The 22,387-nt window shown below is 41.5% G+C and overlaps 1 protein-coding gene across 3 annotated transcripts in view; it reads left to right on the forward strand.

Annotated features, from left to right (window-relative positions):
* Positions 1-21,947, forward strand: part of DCUN1D3 (defective in cullin neddylation 1 domain containing 3) — a 25,898-nt gene extending 3,951 nt beyond the window's left edge. Inside the window, exons 1-4 of one of the 3 annotated variants that reach the window (XM_031043990.2) lie at positions 844-890; positions 7,203-7,278; positions 11,915-12,447; positions 14,376-21,947. In XM_031043990.2, the coding sequence (XP_030899850.1) occupies positions 12,017-12,447; positions 14,376-14,847 (903 nt within the window). In that variant the 5' untranslated portion in view covers positions 844-890; positions 7,203-7,278; positions 11,915-12,016 and the 3' untranslated portion in view covers positions 14,848-21,947. Of the gene's footprint in view, positions 1-843; positions 891-4,672; positions 4,821-7,202; positions 7,279-11,914; positions 12,448-14,375 lie in introns of those variants that run through there. The other 2 variants (XM_031043989.2, XM_005143382.3) reach the window with 2 other exon arrangements.
* The last annotated feature ends 440 nt before the right edge of the window (positions 21,948-22,387 follow it).

The following is a 22,387-nucleotide window of genomic DNA, read 5'->3' on the forward strand; positions in this document are numbered from 1 at the left end:
AGTTTAGGCTTGTTATGTCTTCATTTTATCCGTGTGTGTTGGGGGACAGCTCTCTAGTCCAGTGGTGGAAAGAAGCAGAAAATCTGGATTTTAGGTAAAGGTTATTTAATTGCAATGTTTTGGTACTAAAAGAGTGATGGTTAGGAGACTGCTGAGCAGTGAGTATTAAAGAACTCTTTCACAGAAGTAGGAATACTGTAGAGAAACCAACAAAAGCATAGGTGGTGAGCCAGGATTCCAGTAAAAGAATGAACTAGTATAATCTTCTGGTGTCTCAGAAAGAATAGTTATAAATGCTGTTCTGTCTGTGGCATCTGTTTTGTGAAAGACAAAACTTACTTAGCAAAATGTGAGAACGCTGTTACTGACCTCCTGTCACAGTTTGTTAGTCCCAGAAAGTCAGACTGCCAAAGACAGTATGACAGTCAGTTATTTGTTGTCTCACTTTTCCTATTTAGTGAACATAAGTGTTTTTTTAAAAAACCAAAGGGATTATGTGTTTCTGAAAAATACCAGTCTTGTTTTTGCATCCACGTAGTAGCAGAAAGTGACAGGTTTTAGTTCTTACTCTGAAATTTTTTAGTGCCATACTTTTCCTTCTGCAGCTTTGAAACATCTAGGGCAGTCAGTTTTGCCCTTTTGTTTAAACATTGAAAGGGAGGGAGAAAAATCACCTTAATGCCTATGATTATGGGAGGCGTGTGTAGCTTAGTAATGGACTCACAAACACAAATGTCCTAGAACTTGGTTTTGGTCATATGCTGACTGTTCAATGTTTTTGTTGCAGATGAGTCTGTACTGAAAGCCTTGGGTAGTCTGGATCAGCACATAAGTGGGCGTTCGGGAAGTGCCAAAGGTCTGATGTATACCAGCTTCAAGCACAGTTACCTGTGAGTGGAGTTAGTGATTATGTCTCGTGAAGCACAGGATACATGCCTACACACTGTATGTCTCTTGAGACACAGGACGTCAAATGAAATCTGGGAAATGTGAAAACTTATTAACAAAATGTGTGTGTTGGTTGAAGCTGCCACCAGATTTCTCAAGGAGAGCTGAGAGTCTGTGTTATAACTGATGGCCTAAGTTCGAGTACTCAGAGGAGCTCCTTTGAAGCAGTTGATACAGTAACATCTAAATATTGCAGCATCCTTTGTACAGTGTGAAGTGTTAGTATGATTCACTGTAATAGGGAAGTCAGGACTCTAATCAGTAGAGTGAACTGGGGTCTCTGCAGGTGGCTTTGTGTATTTTCTGCTTTAAAAACTGCAGTTGATGTAAAAATCGAGCACGTTCTCTTAAAGCACTTTCAGATGTCAGCCCTTTCACTTAGAACAATTCTTTGTACATAACTAAATATGATTTGAGTATTTACGTGGTCAGAATGGTAATGAAGTTCCTACACAACTGCATTAAATGAGTGATTCTTTTGGCTGGTATCCTGTAAACCATGTTACACTTACTGAGATGGCTGTCAAGCCTTCTCTAAACTTATGAGCATCTGCTGCCAGCAGTGATCTTATGAGGTGGTTTGGCTCTTGTCTTTAGACTTGTCCCTTTGCTGCCCTGTGAGGTGGCTGTGTGGGTCATGGTTCTCACAGCTGCTTTGTGCTGGAGATGCAATGCTGTTGACCAGAGCTGCTGGAAGGACTTCCTTTTTGTTTTGTGATTGGTGTGTTTTCTTCATCGTTAAGAGGAGTAAGAAATATGAAGTTATTCACTTTATTACAGTTAGTTTAAAGCATATCTTATTGTATGAATGGGAGGTTTAGATTGGATATAAGGAAGAAATTCTTTACTGTTAGGGTGGTGAGGCACTGGAATGGGTTTCCCAGGGAGGTTGTGAATGCTCCATCCCTGGCGTTCAAGGCCTGGTTGGATAAAGCCTTGGGTGGCATGCTTTAGTGTGAGGTGTCCCTGTGCATGGCAGGGGGGTTGGAACTAGATGATCTTAAGGTCCTTTCCAACCCTAACTATTCTATGATTCTATGAATCACTTTATCTACCTGAATTATGTTCAGCTGGACATAATGGATGAAGGTGCCTCAGCTGCTTCAGGGTGAAGCCTGCTGACTGAACTTGGTGCAAAAGAAAATCCCTGCACACTTAGCTCAGTTTAGAAGTCAATGTGTTTTTCCCCACTGCAGGGTGGATTGTAGAACAAGGTGGTTTTCCAAAGTTATTCTGGTTTGGCTACAGGATAGTTACAGTTTTCCGTAGATTAATCTATGGAATTGACTGAGACAGGGTAAGGTAAATATTTGTAGCACAGCTACTTTCAGATGCTTACAGTGGAATGAATCTGTGTCAAATATCTGAGGGTCATGGTTTCTGTTGGTCCCATAACCTGCAGTTTTGCTGGTTGTGTTTGAGCACAAAGTGTCTCTTGCTCTGGTGTGTGCTGCTTTAATTATTCATAATACATACTGAGGTGCTAAAGGTTGTCATGCTGTGCAAAAGTTACAGTGTACCCTGGAAAAATACTGAAGGATTATTCTTTTACAACTCTTTGCATGTTAAAAGGAAAAACCCCACAAACCTTCATTAGATGGTGGTTTGCTTTTTCGGAAGTGCTGGACCTTGAAGAGTTGTGTGGCTTCATCTCAGGGCAGAGGGGGAAGGTTGATAGTTTTTAAATGGATAGAGATGAATTGCTCACTGACTGAATCTTTGTGTTTTCACAGTGATAGATTCAAACTCATCCAGGGGTTGAGTTATGTGCAGTGAAATAAACGAGTTTGTTCACGTCTAAGTATGAATGAGGTAGGGCATTGTATGCAATCTGGTTGGGGTTCTGGTTTCAGCTTTACTGAAAACTGATGGTGTGATCTTGAAGAGCCATGTTGTTTGGCTGGCTTGATTTCCCCTCTGCCCATTGTCTTGCCAATAGTATAGACTTCTCAAAACAAGTACTGCTGCTATATGAATTGGTTCATTAATTTATTTACATTACAGAAGCACCTGAAGGCACCCTTCTAAGATTATACGCTATTTAGCTAACTGGACTTGGGTTTGCTCTGTGAAAATACAATAATCCTAACAAATCATTCCACCCACCTAATAAAGTAGGATGAAGCACATAATAGGAAAGGATTTAAAACTTTTAAATGGGGCTAAGTGGTAAAACAGTCAGAAGTAATCAGTAAGTAAGGTATTGTGCGGTTAGAGGGTGTGAAAGAAAGGGAAGGATTTGAGAGTGATGCATGTCTGCTGAAAAAGCTGCTTAAGGAATGCCTTTCATGAGAGAAAGCGGTGAGGTGCCATTATTCTCCCTATGATTTTTCACATTATCTTAAGAAAAAAATTAATAATTTTATAAAATTACTTCATACAGTGAACTACAATTCCAAAACATCTGTTTTGTTTTTTAAGACTACTAGTTGGACTTCGGACATAAAAAGTGGTGTTCATGACCTTAGTAGGGTGCTTTCCAGGATACAGAAAGCAGGTTTCTTCTGCTCAAGGTCTTGAATGGAAAAGTCTCCCTTGATGTCCCAGTCCTGGTCTTGAAGTGACAGCACACTGTATCGAGGAGCAGTTGTTTAAGAGATTTTTGCCTGCTTCTGGCAGCAGTGGGCATGCTTCTAGGTAGAGGTTTGGTGGTAGCCCTGGTTCTTGGCACTGAGAGCTGGCCCAGCATTGTGGACTGTAGACATGGTAAGGCAGTTTCTGACTATATTGTCACTTAAATACAATACTTTTTAGGAATTTTTGTATCTGCCCCTGTTTTGCCTTCTGTGCTAGTTAAGCCTTTCTGGTATGGTCTTTCTCAAAGAAGTCCACATCTCATTTGATAAAGTATTCAGGCTTCCAAGATACACATTGTCTGGCTTGGTTTTCCTGCTGACTGCCATTTAGCCTTCTGCCATTTAGCCTTCTGCCATTTAGCCTTCTGCCATTTAGCCTTCTGCCATTTAGCCTTCTGCCATTTAGCCTGCAGCCAAAAGTCTGTATGGTTCCTTTTCAAGCCTCAGCGTAACTAGCTCCTACTCTGATACAGGTATGTTCTATAGAGACAAACTTACGCAATTCAATTGAATTTCTAAATCTAGTTTGTTTCCAAAGCTCAAAGCGAGGTGAATTAGAGATAGCTTGTTATCTCTGATTTGGAAGAGGTGGAGAGAGCTCCCATCTGTGTGCTCCCAAAACCATTACCTGGCTGTAGTTCATTGAAAGGTGCTTGAACTGCAGGCAGCCTGACAGACTGATAATTCATTGTAACTGATTGCAGCAGGACTTTCCTGCTTAAGACTTCCTCTTAACTAACTTTGCATAAACATTTTTCTGCAGCAGAGGTGCAGAGCAGATGTGTGTGACAGACTGGTGCTTAGCACAGCGCTTGGGTAGGGATATGGTGAGGTGTCTTCTGGGCTAATGAAAGCCCATAATGTGCCCATTGTGCTGGAGTCAGACTGCTTTTGCTGAGAAAGTTTAATTGCAGGTTATGACTTGAAATAAGCAGTTTCTATAACGTGATGGCTTTGCTGACCGAAGCTTTGTTGGTGCTTTAACACTTAATGCACCAACTGCTTTGGTGCTGTATGATAAAAGTTACATGCACAGTAAAATCTTCCATGTGCAGAGCTGATCCTCTAAAATTCTGCTTGCTGAAGAGGGAAACAGTATCACTAATTCTTCACTGATTCCCCACAGGAAAGCAAAGAAAGTTGCCTTTGTGAGAATGCTGTCAGCTCTTACACCTGGAAAAGCTGCTGAAGAAAAGTGTGGAGGGCGATAGCAGTTTTGGTGCTGCAATGTTCTGTAGTGTGATCCTCTGCATCAGTGCTCAGGAGAGCCAAAGGCACAGGTGTATAGAAAGGCAGGTGAGCAAAACAAAGGTCTCCATAATCCTGAGGGCACACACCATTTATGTATTGTCCCAGTGGACCGCTGAGTGGGATTGCTAACAATGAAGTAGACTGTTTTCTGAGTTGCTGTAGTGTGACACTCCTGCTGTGCCAGCAAGGGGGAATGCTTGGTGATCATAGCATACAGCTATACCTTGCAAACCTGACCCAAGGACTGAATTAAAACCTGTGCCACAGAAGTATGTGTTTGATGCTTCTTTCCATCCCACTCACATTATTTTAGCATCGAGTCAGCCACAACGCATTGCTGTGCTGTGTGATAGCCTTTAAATGCAGGCTTGAAGAGCTTGGTTTCTTTACTGCTCATACTGGCTTTTCATTCCACATCCCATAATGGTGTTGTCACAGAAGTTTCCACTTGCTACTACATTAAAAATTAAAAAAAGGTGAAATGGGCAACTTGGTAGAATAAAAGTAGTAAGAATGGAGGAAGAATTGTAGCTGGTGGTTCTAACAGATGTTAAAACTTCCAGCTCTACAGTGTGTGTGTATAGGTCAGCCAGCCTGGAAACTACTTCAAACAACCTGAGAAAGTTTGGCTTTTGCTGGGTAGGGCTGAACTCCACCAGATTCAGCTCCTTTTGAACTTTGAAAGAAGGGTTTGCTTCCAGTAGTTAGGTGGAAATGTGGATTTGGTGGATTATAGATTTCTTCCAAAGAAATACAGATGTGTTTGAAAAGTAGTTTGTTGCCTGAAGTTGCCATGACAATGGTTTTAAAATGTGAAGTGTAAGATGTTGCCTCTCCTCTATTTAAGCAGGCTCCTGGGGGAATGAGGCTCTGCAGTGCCCTCGTGTCCCTCATGTTGCTAATTTCCTTCCCCAATGGTTTATAGAAGGAATTATTTAGTTGCAGGGCACCAAAAGGAATTGACACAGAAGTGCTAAATGTTACTTTTTCTTAAATTCTTGAAATTCATGAAGTGCTATGGTCAAATAGAAAGGAATCCAAGCTAGCACTTCCACTGTGAGAAGGACAGGAACTCTTCTGTTCATATACACATTTAAGTGGGCTGATGGCTGTGCACCCGCACAGGGTGGCCCTTTCAGCAGGAGTGTGTGCTACAAAAGCTCTACAATACCTGTGAGGCTGTGGAGTGGGTGCAAAAAGGTTGTTGTTTGTGTGGAAGGTGAGGTTTGGAAGCAGAGGATGTAAATCCAGACAGATGTAGGCTTTTTGGACTATCCATCTCAAATGTAAATGCCTAAAAATGGTACAGTGGAGGTACAATTTTGCTTTGTGTGAACGTGTGTGGCAGTGCCAGTCCACAGTTTGTAGGGGTTTTGAAGTGTTTTGGATGCTGCTTCCTGGACTTTTAAAAGCTTTTTAAAAAGCTTTGATCTGCACTAGGTTTTATTTATTGGTCAGATTTGTCCTAAATACACATGTAGGACTTGAGTTTGCAGAAAACTCAATTGGTGTGGAAATTGGTGTGTGTGATACGAACTTATTTCATGGTATATCCATTGCCTACTTTTACTGAAGGAAGCTGATGTTCACACTTGTTTCCTCAGTAATAGGTCTTATGTAAAAAGAAGTATGCAGAAAGGCAGCTTTTGATCACCTGCTTTCTCACCAGATGTACTAGGAGCTGTAAAAACAAGCCATTTTAGTGGTTTAGTATGTTGGAGCAGAGGAGCTTTAGCAGAGCTGTCTTGTTTTTGTTTGATGTTTTTTTTCCTAGATCAGATACAAACAGAGGTGTTGACTAGGTGCTGTGGTTGTAGCTTTTGCTACACAAACCACACCTATGTTTTGTGTGTCATCTTCTCTTCAGAGCTTCATAGTTCCATAGCAGAGCTGGGAATTTAAGAGAAGGGCAGTTGAGCCAGCTGAACTGAACATGGGAAAACAAACATGGAAAAGAATGTGCTAGAGAATGAAAAAAGAGAATTACTTTCTAGACCCAAATGATGCTTTGCTAGGAAGCAGCTGTCTGGCATTCACAGATTAAACAGCCGCTTAGCTAACATGCATTGACAATGATAGCATGTCCTCTGTTTTGCTTTGAGTGCATGAAATGAGGATTTAACTCTCCCATGCTGAAAGCCATTAAATTGTCCGGAAGTGTGTGTTTACTGCTAACAAACATTTGAGCTTGTGTGTTGAATTCATTACCTGATCTATGCTTTAATGACAATGCAGAGCTAATGGTGTTAATAATGATACTTTATAAGTCAAAAAGTGAAGTAGTTGTATAAAATGACTCTTTCAACAAATGGATTTTGACTATGAAGGTTTTATTAAATGCATGGTCATTTCTGAGCAATGTGGTGTATTTTGTGGTTTCATAGCCTCTTCTGAACGTGAAGACTTGTGTGGTCTTTTGTCTTGCAGCATTTCATGTGGAATCCAGGAAGCCTGAAGGAGGCTGTGAAGCAAGTGGAATGATTCCCCATGTAACTGAAACTATGTGAGTATTAGATGTTTGCTTACAGGATCACTTGTCCAGCATCAGCTCTTAAAACAGCAATCGCTCCTGCTTCAGCAGTTGCAGTGATCCTTTTGTGACTCCCCAGAGGAAATCTGTGTGTATCTGCTCAAAGCTGTAAAAAGACAGGGCACCCATGATACCTCCAGCTATTGAAGAAGTCATGTATCCCTGTCCAGTAAAAGGTAGATAATGTGTAGTGAAAAGTTGAGGCTGAGTTAAGCTCTAGCAATGTTATCTTTGCCATTGCTTGTGAACTGCTACTTGGGAAGGGATTTAATGGTTGGCTGAGCTGTGTCCCCTTTTGTTACAAGATTTCCTAAATTTGTCTTTGATGGGTTCTTGACTCTGTGGAAGGTTTTTTCTGCTTCTTTCTATACTTAACATGTTTTGAAATTCATTGTAAATACCTTCTGATGCAACACTTTATTAAATGGCATAATGCTCGCCTGTGTTTTGTTGTTCTCTGGATGTATCTGATAATTTCTATTAGTGCAGTAACATTGGTCATTAAGGAAAAATACAGGGTGACTTAAATATTTCCTTTGCATCTTCTCTTCTCTTGCCAGCTCTCCCCCACTTCAGTGCTGCTGCTTTCAGTTGTGCCATGGCATGCTTGTATGACAGCGAATTATTACTGAGTCATTTTGTTGTTTTGCTCCCTTCCAATCTTGGGTTGCATGTGATCTGGTCACTTGAAATGAAGAAAAAACTTAATTCCTTTACAGCACTTACAAAAAACCAACCCATCCCCAAAAAGCCCTAAAAAAACCCCCAATCCAACAAGCAAACCAAGAAGTCCCACCAAGCATAACAAGGTCTTTTCAATCTTCTCTAGGTTTTATGTTTAACATGTTGGGCAATATAGTTCTACACATCCTTTGTTCTTAGATGGAGGCTCTCCTTTTCCTTCCCTTCTGAAAGGAGCAGAGAGCATCATAGTCGATCTCTGCTTTGCAGTTCCTGTTATGTGGAAGATGGCCTCATGGGCTTCTTGGTGATTCATATTTACTGTAGGTTATTGCTCAATGCTTGTCTGAGTAACTCTTTGGGAGTCATGTATCCTGTAGCACGAAGTATGTTCCAACCTTAGCCCTCAATTTTGATCTTTTGTAGCAGAATGGCAAAACGAGTGGTGAGCACTGTTTTTGTGTCTCACAGTTCATGTTGTACTGTTACAGTAGTTTTGCTCCTGGGACATGATCCGTTTGGGAATTAGTGTTTTGTCACCAATCCAGTATAACCTTTGAGTACACGAGAACTTTATACTTGCAGTTCCTGATCCAGCTGGGAGAAACAGCTCTGCACATCTTTGTGCTCACTTAGCTGCAGTCAGCATGACCTAGACATGATGTTTGTTTTGCTTTGCAGTTAAATGAGTCTCTTTGTTTGCTTTCATGAGAGTGCTTTTTCATATTCCTTGAACGCTGAGTTCCATGCAGCTCCCGATGCTGCAACGGGATCCTCTCTCCAGCCTCCCTTAACAAAAGGGCCGACTTCTCCCACTTGTTTCTGTCTCCTTCCGAGGCTCTTGTTCCTTTCAAGCCTTGAAACCTGAGTCATGTAGGAAGCGGAGGTGACTAGTAAGTGAAGTGGATCCAGCTCAGTGAAGGCATTTTATAAGAGGGTAACTGATGGAGCGCCAGAAGATTTTTCTCTTACAAAACCAGATACATGCACAAGCTGCCAGCGGATGCAGTCTGACCTTTAATTTTTTTTTAAGCAGGTTTTGCTATTTTTGGGGTAGAAGGCTTCAAAGTATCTGGCACATGGCATCAAGTTTCGTGTAGTAGAAAGTGAGGAATTGCAGCAACTGTACTTTAGTATCTTCTATAGTGTTTGTTCCTAATGAGTAGGATTGTGCTCTGAAAGCCTCCTCGGCAGGGAGGAGGAAAGAACTCTGTTACTGCAGGGAGGAGCAGTGCTTGCAGAGCCCAGGCCGTGGCTGTTCAGGAGCAGCAGCCAGTTACTTGTAAGGCAAGTAGGCTGAAGTACAGAAAACATGCTTGTTAGAGGGGTATGCTGCAGGGGGTGTGGTTAACTTGCACTCTATGGGTTTATGTTGTGCTCTCCAGCGGTTTTGGAAACAGCTGTTGGGACACTTTCTCACAGGTGTTTAATAATGCTGGCTGACCTTCCCTCTGTGTACTGTAATGTTGTCTTTTCATGACAGCAAATGACAATAAATGCCATCTGTTTCATCAGATTGGTGATGTCACTTTGTAGACTCAAATGTTAGATCATCATTAATACAAGCCGTTGCTTAGGAAACATGACAGCATGAATCACTTGCATTTGGAAAACTTAGGGGCAGAGTATATGAGTTTGTCTTGCAAACTGTCTTTCTAACTTGAAATGTGGATTCCTGAAGTGAATTGGATTAATCTCTGTCCATTATGCTGTGTGTGATTTGACTGCTACCAGCTAACTTAAAGGATAGTACCTTTCACTAATAATAAAGCTATTCTTTAGTCTGTCCATGGGGAAAAGCTTTTTCCAAATCCCCAACAGTTAATAATTGCTGTTATGTGTTGGAGCAGAAAGCTTCATAAACTAGCTATACTGTACTTCAAATTCTACTTGTGGTTTTTACTCAGGATTTCTTCATTCTGTCCCTTTACTTGCATGCTTCTGTATAAAGGAAAACTTAGCCAAAGCAGTGCTAGCTGCCTTGGAGAAACTGATGGAAGAACAAGGATTAATGTAGATGGAGCATTTGAATTCTGATGAATTAAAAGGAGAGAATAAAAGAAGGCTGGTATCTGGGAGTTTAAGCAGTAATTTACACTGCCTAATAATATCCTGCTTGTTTTGGTGTAATGAAGAAATGGTATAGACTGGAGAAGATGCTGTTGCTCAGACGCATGGCAGCACAGGAACCAGTGCCAGGTTGTACTCTGCAATTCACAAAGAGCTGTGAAGTACTAAGGACTGTTGTTTTTTGGGTTGTTTATGTGGAAATGCATATTTTAATGAATGCTTTAAAATACAAACGAATAAGAAATTATTCTTGAATACACTAAATTGAACTTTACTTGCCTATAAAAATGATGCTGGTTCGTGGTTAAAGCAGTTTGATGAAGGCATATACCAGATATTTGTTTCTTCTGCTGCTTAAAACTAGCTTTTTGTTAGTTTTGTTTGTGGGCTATGGACTTAAGAAAAGGAATTGGGGAGGAGAAGCCAGGTAGTTGAAACCAGCATCTTGGCAAAAAATACCTTTTCTTTGCTCTTGAAACTGCATACATGCTGTTTGACAAAGCGGGTACAATGGCTGAGAGAGGATTGAGGTTTGTAATCCTAATATCTGGAGAATTCATCTGCACTTGGTGCTGCTGTTCCAAGTCAATTTGCAGCTTAAAATGGAGGTTTGATCTTGGAAGAATACAAAAAACCTGAAGTCTGTTTTATTTTTTATTTTTTAATTTTAATCTTTCTTGTTCTAATTCTGTAACCTGGGAGCTGTAAACAAAGACAAAGCAAACCCAATTCTTATGTTTGAGGCTTTTGCCTGACGGTGGAGATGAAATGCAAATAAGTGGGTAAAGGAGGAATATGATAAGCAATCGCTTTCTTGGAGTCGATGTTTCTGAGAAATGGACTGTCCATGGTGTGGCTGCATGCTGATAGGATAGTGTCAGAGTGTTAGCTTGGTTTTAACAGGGATCATTGGAGAAACTTTTTCTGTGGGTAAAATTTCTTTTCCAAATATGCAAGACTTTAACATTATGATTTATAAAAACAGAAAATGATGACATCATTTGGCATTTTAATTTTTTATTTTTTTTTTAACTGAACTGGAATTGCTACTTCTTATCTGCATGGGAGTCTGTCTGAAGAGGTTCATTACAAAGGCCCCCTCCCTCTGTCTGTCTCCTTACCTGAAGGGAGGAACCCACTTGAAACAATGAATAATTCCTAAATGCTATCTTGTGTGGAAAGTGATTGTTGCACCTTTCTGTGTGTGTTAAGAACAAAAAATCTAGATTACAGACTCAGTTTGAAGAAACCCAAACAAACCCACAACTCCCATCATCCCTGCCTTGCCTTGTTGTTGTTCCCCCCTTTATCCCCCCCAGTTAAACCCAAACCCAACACCCCCCAAAAAAACCCACCTTTTTCCCTTTTGCTGAAGGTACAGTCTAATGCTTAACTCTGCCAGGTTGTCCCATCAGTGTCTCCACCCTCCCTCCCCCTGCCTCCTCCCCCCTTACTTTGTTTCAGTGTGTTATATTCTATATATGAAATGTGGGTATACTTTTAAAAACCATTTCCTTTAGAATATTTCTGGGTTAGAGTAGTCTGTCTTGATGAAGCCTGTACATGAATCAACCTCTTTGTAACCTATGTTACAGTAAGAATTTTAGGAATTTCCTTTATTAGGACCCGTTAGTATACTGCAGCCACTGAGTGAGCTGCATTGATTTCTAGGTAAAACAGCCTGAATTTGCCTGAAATTTATGGCATATGCCAACCTTCTCTACACTGCTCCTTTTCAGTACGCCAAACTTAAATATCCTGAAGTCGGTCTCTTACTGGTGAATGTTATCCCACATTCAATACTTATAATATTGTTTGTGGAAAAAAACAGCAATTTGACTCTGAAACTGCTTTTCAGGTCAGTTGACTACCGCTAATGGCATGGTGAGATGTGTTGAAGAGGAGCTGCGAGGGTGTCCGACGGTAAGGGGACTTCTTTAGAAGCTGGGCTTGCAACATCATGGGCCAGTGTGTCACGAAGTGCAAGAATCCTTCTTCTACCCTTGGCAGCAAAAATGGGGAAAGGGAATCTGGCAGCAAATCACACAGTAAAAGAAGTGCAGTCCACAAAGATGACCATGGTTCAGCTTGTGGGAAGTCTCCGGGAGATATACTTGTGAATGGGACAAAGAAAGCGGATGCTGCTGTGGAGTCCAATCAGCCTTCAACGTTTTCTGGAGAGATAAAGAAAGACCCTGTTACCAGTGCAGAAGAATCTTCACTCCAAAGGATTGGGGAGCTATTTAGGAGATATAAGGATGAACGGGAAGACGCCATACTGGAAGAAGGAATGGAACGATTTTGCAATGACCTCTGTGTTGATCCCACTGAATTTAAAGTGCTAGTTTTGGCTTGGAAATTCCAGGCTGCTACCATGTGCAAATTTACAAGGTTAGTTCTTGTAGAACTTGTAATTATTTTCATATGCTAAAGTATATCCTGTCACTGTGTGTTAGAGAGGCAGCCTCATTAACTTCACTTACCTGTTTTTTTTAACACTAGCATTTTGATCACATTAATTCCTACTGCTGAGAAGGTAAGGTTTGTATTGTCCTCTTTTCCGCTTCCCCTCACAGTGGGTTTCAGAACCAGAAGTGGTTTTGGACATTATAGCAAGAAGAACAGTGTAATGAACTTCTGTAGATATGAATTTATTCTTAATTTACCAAAACCAATTTTACTGTTTCCAGCATTATTTGGTGATGAGATTGGACACAAAACTTAATTTTTGCTTTAAAGTAATGTGAGATTCCTTAATAATTGCTACCAGCTCTGTTCTCATCCTGTAAATAATGACAGACTGCTTCCAAAGAATTGTTCCTGCCCAACCACTATTAAACTTGATGTCTTTTTCCAAGAATAATCCTGTTGAAGTATAGAGAGGGAAGGAAATTGCAAGGGTTTTGACACTTGTAGCTATTTCATACTGGCTGACAAGTAACTGGTATTTAAAGTGCTGTCTGTCCTGGACAAGGGGGTCAGTCAGTTGGCTGATAACACATGTGATACTTCAGGAAACAGCAGAATTGTTAGAACTTATCAGTAAAAACAAACAAAAAACCCTCCGAAACTACAGTAGCCTTCCCCAACTTGATTGTCGATATCCAGGTAAGATTTCCTACAGGGACTTGCTGAGAGAGAATGAATCTTTTATTTTGAGTAATGCTTCCTATTTTTACTCAGCTTATAACTTTCAAAATTACTTTGGTGTTCTGAGCCTTGAAGCAAGCCTTTGCTGTGCACTGAACACAGCTTTTCCAGCACCTTCAGAATCTATGTGACTGTGGGAGGGTGTCAAATGGGTGAGTTACTCTGGAATGCAAATGTGGGTTTAATGACTGCTGATGGGACAGGTATTTGCTAACGTGAATTGCAGGTAGTGTCTGTGGTTCTGCACAACCACTGTCAGTTTTATTAGCGTCATTATGATTTTCTTGGAGAGGGCAGATCTAGTGGTGAGAGGCTGCCTTTGTACAAGGGTGCACTGACTGGTGCTGATTGACTTATTTCATCAAGGAAAGCAGTGTTGTCTTCTTTTCTCCTAAGTGCTGCCCCATCTGCCTTCCAGCCCTTCCTGTGGCAGTCTGCTGGCTTTGGTTGATATTGTCTGGTTATAATACTTGCTCGTGAGCATTAGAGCAATCGGAGCTACCATCTACCCATTTGGTCAGATTATTAGCAGGCTAATTAGTACAGCATTGGTGCTTTGAGCAGTGTTTACATGTTGCCCTGCAGCCTGTGCTCTCTCATGCCATGCTCTCTTCCACTCTCAGCAGGTGCCTTGGTGACCATTGCTCTTGGCACCCATTTATTTTGCAGGCTGGAAGGGCAATAAAAAAACACAGGAAAGCTGGCAGTGAACTGCTCTGTGCCTTGAGAACAGCTCACCCAGAGCATGGGTGCTTAGACATGGGCCATACTGAAGCACAGTATATAAATCAGCTTGATTCAGTGCATAGATGTGGTGTTGTCAAACATTTGGTATTTCTTCTATGGTAGATTTTATTCACTTCTTAATGTGAAAGGCACTGGATTGTGATAGTATTGAGTTGTCAGAAAGCCAGACAGCAAAATCTTTCAAAACCCACCAGACGTGAGGGGTGTATGTGATACCCAGGCCACGGGGAACTTCCTGGAAATGTGTATCTTCCTACCAGCTCCATTGCCAAAATCCTTGTGCCACCTGGGCTTGAGAGTACACCTCGTCTTACGCAGACAACCCTCTTCTGATTTGACATAGCTGAATGGAGATGGGAAGTGGTCAGCACGTGAGATCAGGGTGAAGTGCTCACACTAATTTCTCTTCTCTTGCTCAATAGGAAGGAGTTTTTTGAAGGCTGCAAAGCAATAAACGCAGACAGCATTGATGGCATTTGTGCAAGGTTCCCCAGCCTCTTAAATGAAGCCAAGCAGGAAGATAAATTCAAGGATCTCTATCGTTTCACCTTCCAGTTTGGCCTGGACTCTGAAGAAGGACAGAGGTCGCTACATCGGGAAATAGCCATTGCCCTTTGGAAATTAGTTTTCACCCAAAACAAGCCCCCTATTTTGGACCAATGGTTACACTTCCTAGTCGAGAACCCCTCAGGAATCAAGGGAATCTCCCGGGACACGTGGAACATGTTTCTAAATTTTACTCAGGTGATTGGACCGGACCTTAGCAACTACAGTGAAGATGAGGCCTGGCCGAGTCTCTTTGATACCTTTGTGGAGTGGGAAATGGAGCGAAGGAAAAAGGAAGAGGAAACCAAATGTATTCTGTCTTCGGACACAGAGGCGGAACAGACTTAGCAGCATCGAAGCAGCAGTGATGGAAGCAACCTGTTGCCCTTCATGAAATGTAAACTCTGGATGTTTCTGGAAATTACCAAGGCTCCAGATTTTTCTACTTTACACCTTTTTCTGCCTTGTCTTTGAAAGGGCTCTAAAATGCTGTATTATGTTTTAGGCACTTTCTTAATTTTGGTTATTCCTTTTACTCTTGCCCTGAAATATTTGACCCTGGCTCCAAGTTAAGCATTTTGGGGTTGTTTTTGTTTTGTTTTTTTAAGACTTCAGATTAGTATAAGTAAATCTGATATTTCTTGCACAATGTAGATCTTTTTCGTTAGGGTAAATTAACATTGCTAAATTATACAGTGCCAGATTTAAGTTTTTCATACCACATCCGTCAGGGCAGGTCTGTACTGTGTGTAGTGCTGTTTACATTGTTGACGTTTTAGGCTGTAATAATTCTAAGGTTTTCTACCAAGATGAACAGCAGTGTTAACTACAAATGCATTGATCCCCTGGTATAAGGTTCCAAACAACCAACAAAACCAACAGCCTTTTGTAATACGGCTAATTCCCATTTGAGCTCTTAGTGAATGAGTCCAGATCATTCCTTTTGTTTTGGAGTTTCAGACTAAATGTTGGGATTGTTTTATCTAATTACTGTACCTGTCAGTCAACTGAGTGGTAGATGACGATTTGTACCTAAATCTCTTACACACCACATAATAAAAGAGCAGTACTACCTCAGTTTTATTGAAAGTGGACTTCTTGATGGACTTCCATTTTTCTCTGGAAGTTGTATTTTTGTGGTTACATGAGACTATTTTTACTTGACTAAAAGAACCAAAGGTTCTGCTTCTTAAGTTTGCTACACATTGGCAGAAGCAACACACAAACCCTAAGTCTTCAAGGAAAACTGTGGTATAATTCTGCTTTAATTTGTTTGATTTATACCTAAAGTATTACCTTACTTGTCTGGCAAGCACAGTACTTCTATGTAAGGAACTATCTTTTGCATTAATATTGACGAACCGATTTTTTAAAGCCTCTGTTTAATTGCTAAGGCGCAGTTAATACTGCACATTTCCTGGAGCAACAATATCGGCATCTGATGACAAAGTGAATTCTTAATGTGTTCTTAATGACAACAGTGTAGACTGTTTTGATAATTAGACTGATTTGATAATCTTTGGATAGGAGTCAATATATTATTTTACAATGCCTGTATTGGGACTGTTTGCCTGTTGAAACTTGTGACTTAAAGGGAGTTTTATTAACACTGGTTGAAACTTTTTTGGTTATTGATGCTACCTTTTTTAATTTTAGTATGTCAACTTTTTTACACCTTTTGGTAAAAGGGATGGTTGCCAAGGCTTTCTGCAGAGCTACGTGCTGGCTTAACGAATTTGATACATTTCCATTACACACCTTTTGTTCTCAGAGCTGCATTTTCAGGATCATAGAATGGCTTCAGTGAAAAAAACAAACCAAAACCAAAGCCTGGACAGTCATCCATAGCATCTAATGGCTTTTGTGATACCAGGGTTTTAAAGGGAACCAGATTTTAGGTGATGAGCGGTGTCACTGGCTCCAGGGTGGCATGCTTTGCACATCTGCTATGCCCCAGAGGGGGTAGCAGAGAGAGGATGATCCGCATGAATTCTGTCACTGGCTTTGCTGGTGTGCAGCCTATGCAATAGCTTGGGTCTGAGATCATGAATCACTAACAAAATGTGGGTATTGAAAACTTAAAAACCAAACCCACAAGCCACAGATAGCATCTCTTTCATCTAATAAAAGGAGAGTTTGGTCCATGCTGCTTCTGCAAGCTCTTGCTGGGACATGCATTAAGCTGTAGAAAACAAATGTTGTTCTAGGTGCAGCTGAGTCTGTCCCTTTGCAGGAGGGGAGCCCCGAACTTGCTGTGTTACAGGTAAATCCACCCAAAGGTTTGTCCTTGCTACTATTACCTTACAAGCTACCATGGCCTAAGCACAGTCTGGCAGCAAAACCTTATTCCAAGTTGGTGAACAAAGCAGGCCAAAGCACTTGTGCTGCTATAATTGAATTTATGGTGAGACTTTTGCTGGTGCTGTTGTTTAAAAAAAGAAAAGCTCCCCAACAGAGGCTGCTTTGTTAGTGCAAGTTCCATATGGAGCCTGATTTAGTAAATGAAAACTGTATTTGTAAGTTTGAGACTTCTCATTCAGCTATTAAATGCTTTGTTCATCTCTATTTTTTAACTCTAAAGGTAATTTAAAATGTCCAGAGTGTGAAAACTGAGTATTCAGATGAATAGGCAGTGCATGCACGCACACACACCAAATCATGGCAGCAGCTGCTACTGAGTCATGTGCTAAACTGCAGCAGCTCCAGAGAATGAGGGATGGAGTGCTTTAAGGCTGGCACTTAGCTTGTGGCTTGAATGTGGAGAGCAGTGAGGAAATCAATCTGAAGCACATCAAGGCTGAGCCATTTTAGTATAACAAACATAAAACAGCTTCTTAAAGATGGTGGTGGTGAATATAGAGGAAGGGAAAATCTTATTTTCTCTTAGGGAAAAGACATGATTCTCAGTGACTTAAGGCCCATGTATGTGGGGCCAGCCTTGCTCTTGTTCTGCTTTCAGCCTAGCAGGAGCAACTCCACCCGATGGGTAGAATACTTGCAAAAATAGCCACATGCTCTAGCAAAGTACCATTTATTTTTAGCCTAACTTTAATGTTTTAATTGCCATTTACAGAATGCAAACCAAACCTGTATCAGTTTTATATTCCTGAACCAGGAGCTGAAGATCCAACTCTTTGGCAGTGCTGACAGTGAGAGAGGGAGTCAGACTTCCCTTCCCTTGGATTGCCTGGTGATTGTATGATCCTAAACAAGACCAGACCTTACTCTGTAATGCTGGTGTTCTCGTGTGGGAGTGGGGCTTCTGTATGTTCTGAGAAGCCTCTAAAGATATGCTTGTTTAATGGTTAAACTGTGAATATCTGTGGAACAGGCCAAATACTTTCACTCTTCATTTTCTATACTTTAAATCCTCATTGTGTAGGCACAGGACTGTAGTGAGCAGCTGATGAAATCCTTGGAACCATTGCAACTATTTAACTTTATTTTAATTATAGTATGTGTTAGGAAACCTTATGCATGTAGTGAATCTGCTGCAACTTGGGATAAATAACTATAGAATACTATAGAGTTAGTTATAGTAATGTACTGGAAAACTGGTCTGACATCCACACTCTGTGGCATCTTACTGCCTTCCCTGATATGCAAAGAAATACAACTCTTGTAAACTTCAGTCCCTAGTAATAAAACACTGACCACCTGCACCACATTATAGTTTGCAGCATCTTTAGAATTTGGCTCCCAGAATGACTGGAGGCTCAGCTGTGCTAATTTTTACTTGTGAGTATTGCTGAGGTCAAGGCTATTGATTCGAGTAGGATTTGGAAGATTCCGCCCATAGCTGGCCGTAAAACATGACTGAGGAAATTGAATGCTGAATTGTGAGTTTACTTGCTGCTGGTGCTATTCTGTATGGAGAATTACAGCTTTTTAATACTGTGCAATTGTAATGAAAGAACCACAGGAAAAATACATGGAGGTGTGGCACAAAACTGGACACCTGTGGCAGGTGGGTGTGCTGAGCCCTGGCTGGCACAGCAGATCTGTGCATGCATCAGCCTCTGAACCATGATGGCTTTTCAGCCAGTCCATTGAAGAGTATGAAACAAGTCCACTCTGCTGATGGGTGACTTGAGGCCGGTTGCACACAGATGCAGCCCCCCCCTCCCAGGCAGGGTGGCTCTGAGGTAAGGGTTCAGAGCACTGGGGGCAGCAGCAGCTTTGCCTGTGTGACTTCTCTTTCTCTCCTTGCATGTCTGTCAGAGCCTGAAGAGCCCATGGATCCCAGAGCTAGTCTGTCACCCATGGTTCCCAGGCATGGCTATGCATTGACTGATGACCTTAGTATTTTCCTGACACAACACAAGTTATCCTCCTTACAGTTCTAATCCTTATTTCCAAATAAAGCCCAGCAAAGTTAAAGAAACACCACGTAGTTTAACAGCCACCTCAGTCATGATGTAATTTGTTGGCTGAGACTACATCATTCCCATTCATCAGAACACAATAGTCATTGTGAGTTTCTGGGTCTTGCAGCCTTGTGTTCTGCAGTGTGATCCTTTTTTAGAAGACCCTTGGTGAATTGGGTGCCCAATTCTTCTCTTGAGCTCACTGTGCTCAAAACGTGTGCATGTGAATTTAGCCTTTTGTATTAAAAAGGAAGATGCTTAACCTGAAACTCAGATCTCTTCAGGGTAGTGTTTCAATATACAGAAAGACATTACATGTTTTCTCTAGTAAGTATTGAAAGCTGAGTGTCTGCTTAAATCTTGTGTGCAAACAAAACCACCAGTGTTAAGATTTTCTCTCTGGAATATTGGAGATTGCAGCTTTGGTTTTATATTGTCAACTGCAGTGAAATACATGAGATTGTAAGATGGAAGGCTGTAACTCCTTCATCATGAAGTACATAGGTATCTCTACCTCTTGTTCTTAGACTTGAATTGCTTGAGGTTACCATCCTTCTCTCCCAGGATTTAATGCCTGGATGAGTACTTTATTTTAATTGACCCAAATTAAGTATTATCTCTCTGCCATCCTTTTTGGTAAACTGCTTTTAATCCATGTGCTCCCTTTGAAAGGGAGCCAAGTCAAGCTGCAAACAAGTGTTGGTCCTCCTGGGTGCTAGCTTTGGAGTGCCACAGTGACCAACTGGGAGCTACTCTGCATGTGGCTCAGGGGTTTTCTCATGCACCCTCTCCCCTGGTCGGGCTGCCTGTACTGACAATACATTGAAGATGGAGCAGCTGCTCCCCAGGAGGGAGCCATCAGCTTTTTCCTTTGCCCTTGGAAAACTGTAGGAACCCACCTGATACAGTGCCATGAGTGTATTTTAATTGGAAATGACTGTGTTTTGTTCCGTGTTGAACTGGACTTGTAACACCCAGCAAAGAGGGGAGCTGCAGGAGGCTGCACGCATCCTTTTCATCCCCAAGGTCAGAATCTTGCTCGGGACAAAACCCATATGCATGAGCAAAGAGGGAGTGTTCTCAAGTGTATTGGAGGTGCCAGAGTGGCTCTGTTGTGCTCATTAGTGTGTTCAGGTGGTGTCTCTCTGTCATGGAACACACTTGTGTTCCTTGTGTTCTTCCCCCAGAGAGAACTACACCAGTTATGGTCACTGCAGATCCCAGGCAGATGCTGTGCTGTAGCAACTGTTGCCACAGGATTCTTCTTCCAGTCTGGGGGCTGCTTGCAGGATGTGACCTCTTGCACTATTTGAACAGGCATGTATTTCAAGGGAATGGGGGTGTCTGAGACACCAGATAAAAGGAGGCTGAAGGTCCCAGTCCTGCTAACAGCTTGCCTTAAATCACTGAGGTTAGAGCGGTTCCTCACTACTATAGCAATCCTCGGCCTGTCTGTAGTTAGGTTTTAAAATCCAACAGGTTCTGGAGGTTATACAGAGTTTTTAAATTATTTTTGAGAAGCTTCTATCTTTGCATAATTGCACTCTTGAGATGAGCCCTTTCTGAATAGCATTCACTTCACACGCAGGCGGAGGAACCATCCAGCTCCAGTGGTCTTGCTGTAAAGTGTTTCTTTTCCTCCCTGTAAATTATATTTGGACTACAGGTTGCCTACTGTTGAACCAGTGTGTTTACTTGAATGTTGCCATTGTATGCAGTTACACCTGCTGAGTCTTGCTCTTCTTCTCTGAGCCCATAAGAGGGGGAGATGTGTGACCAGAGGTGGCAATCCCACACAGAGGTGGAGCTGAGGAGGGCTGGCTGCTGTTTTTGTACTCCCGTATGTATTACACATTAGAGGACTTCACAGAATAGTGCTTAATATTTTGAAGTTGTGACTTTTTAAATCACACTAAACATAGTTATCTTTAAAGTAGGCTTGCTTTCTTAGCTATGAGTTTGAACGAGTCCTTACTAAGGAGATGGGCTGGTAGGAATGGTTGGGGGGCCTCATGCTGTTAAGTTGTTGAGTAACTTGAATTCCAAGAGCTGTGGGTGCAATGGGCAGGATTAGGTCCTGTCCCTGCACTGTTGGGGTTTGTGCTGGCTGATCTTGAGGACGTGAAGCAACTGCACATCATTGACAGGATGTGTGGAGGAGAAGGGTCGGCCTAGGGGAACTTGTTGACGCAGCTGGGTTTCTTGGAGTACTCGCTTGTGGATTCTGCGGCCCCAACTTAGTCTTGACTCACCCTTTATGGAAGGAATGCATTTTGATAGTGTTTGCTCCCAGAGAAGTAACTAGTTCTAACTAAGGAAATAGAATCAATCTCCCCATCCCTCAGTAAAGCAGCAAGCGTGGATAGGATCAGATCTGCTGTTCTCTGTTGGGAGTGGGTTTTGCCTTTTCAGACTCACCCAAGAGATGACTCTGTATGATCCAGTTTTCTCGCTCTGGGAAACAATGAATGTGTTGCTTGTTGTGGAGCAGACCCGTGCTTCCTCTTTAAGGCAGCAGTATCAGAGGTGCTGTGTAAATGTAATGCTTGAAAATGGCTGGAGTAAATTCTGTTTCATGTAGGGCCTTTTTCTAAAGAGATGTGGCCAAATTTGTAAACCATGATGTAGAGGAAAAGTGGGAGACGTTCAAGCCGATGCATCTCCTGCGTCCCTTTGGGTTTGTAGTTTTACAGTTACTTTTCTTATGTGAAATTCTGCTCACCATTGTTGTCTGGAACAGAATGGAAACAGCATCTTCTAGAATGTGCAATCTAAGGCACAATGCAAATAGGTTGTAATGAGAAGGTTGTCTTTACTTGATAGCAATCCTGAGTGCAATGTTTTTGTCGTGTCCCTTTTGGAAGAAGAGCATTAAGTGCAGTCTGAGGTTTTTCTTTTAAGCAAAGCATTGGTTTGTCCATTACTGACTTCTTGTGGAATTTGTGCCAGATGTATATTAAATATTTTGGTGCTTTTTCTAATCCAAGTTGCCATTCATTTACCTGTGAGACTATTGAACTTATGTATATTTAAATGACCAATCCCTCAAAGAAAACAAAATAACCCTTCAGTCACAATGTATCCTGCCTACTGTAGCTTTGTAAATGTTCCAAAGCTTCTGGGTTTCCTGTATTCCGTTAAGGTCTGAGGGGAGGGAGGGGAACAGCTACAGCAATCTAATCCACTGGAAGGGGCATGTGCACGCTGCTCTGTGCATTACTGAACAAATGAGTAACGTTTGTGGTGTTTACATGACACATTGGTGTTCACTTTTTTGTGCTCAAGCTTTGTACAAAATGTCTTATTTAAAGCTGAAGTCCTTTTTACATTTTCAATTAAAAGGGGGCAAATTAATTATTTTTTCATGCCTATAAATAGGACTCTTGCTAGTTTTATTTGTCATCCCAGCGTTTCTCAAGCAGGAATCCTGGATGTTTACTAAATTCTGTCTAGTCCTTGCAAGGAAGTGATCCCATCGCTTCTCAGTGCATGGAATGAAAGCTAGCTGGGGTTTTCCAGCT

Source organism: Melopsittacus undulatus, chromosome 8 (assembly GCF_012275295.1).
Source record: "Melopsittacus undulatus isolate bMelUnd1 chromosome 8, bMelUnd1.mat.Z, whole genome shotgun sequence".
In the NCBI taxonomy this organism is placed as follows: Eukaryota; Metazoa; Chordata; class Aves; order Psittaciformes; family Psittaculidae; genus Melopsittacus; species Melopsittacus undulatus.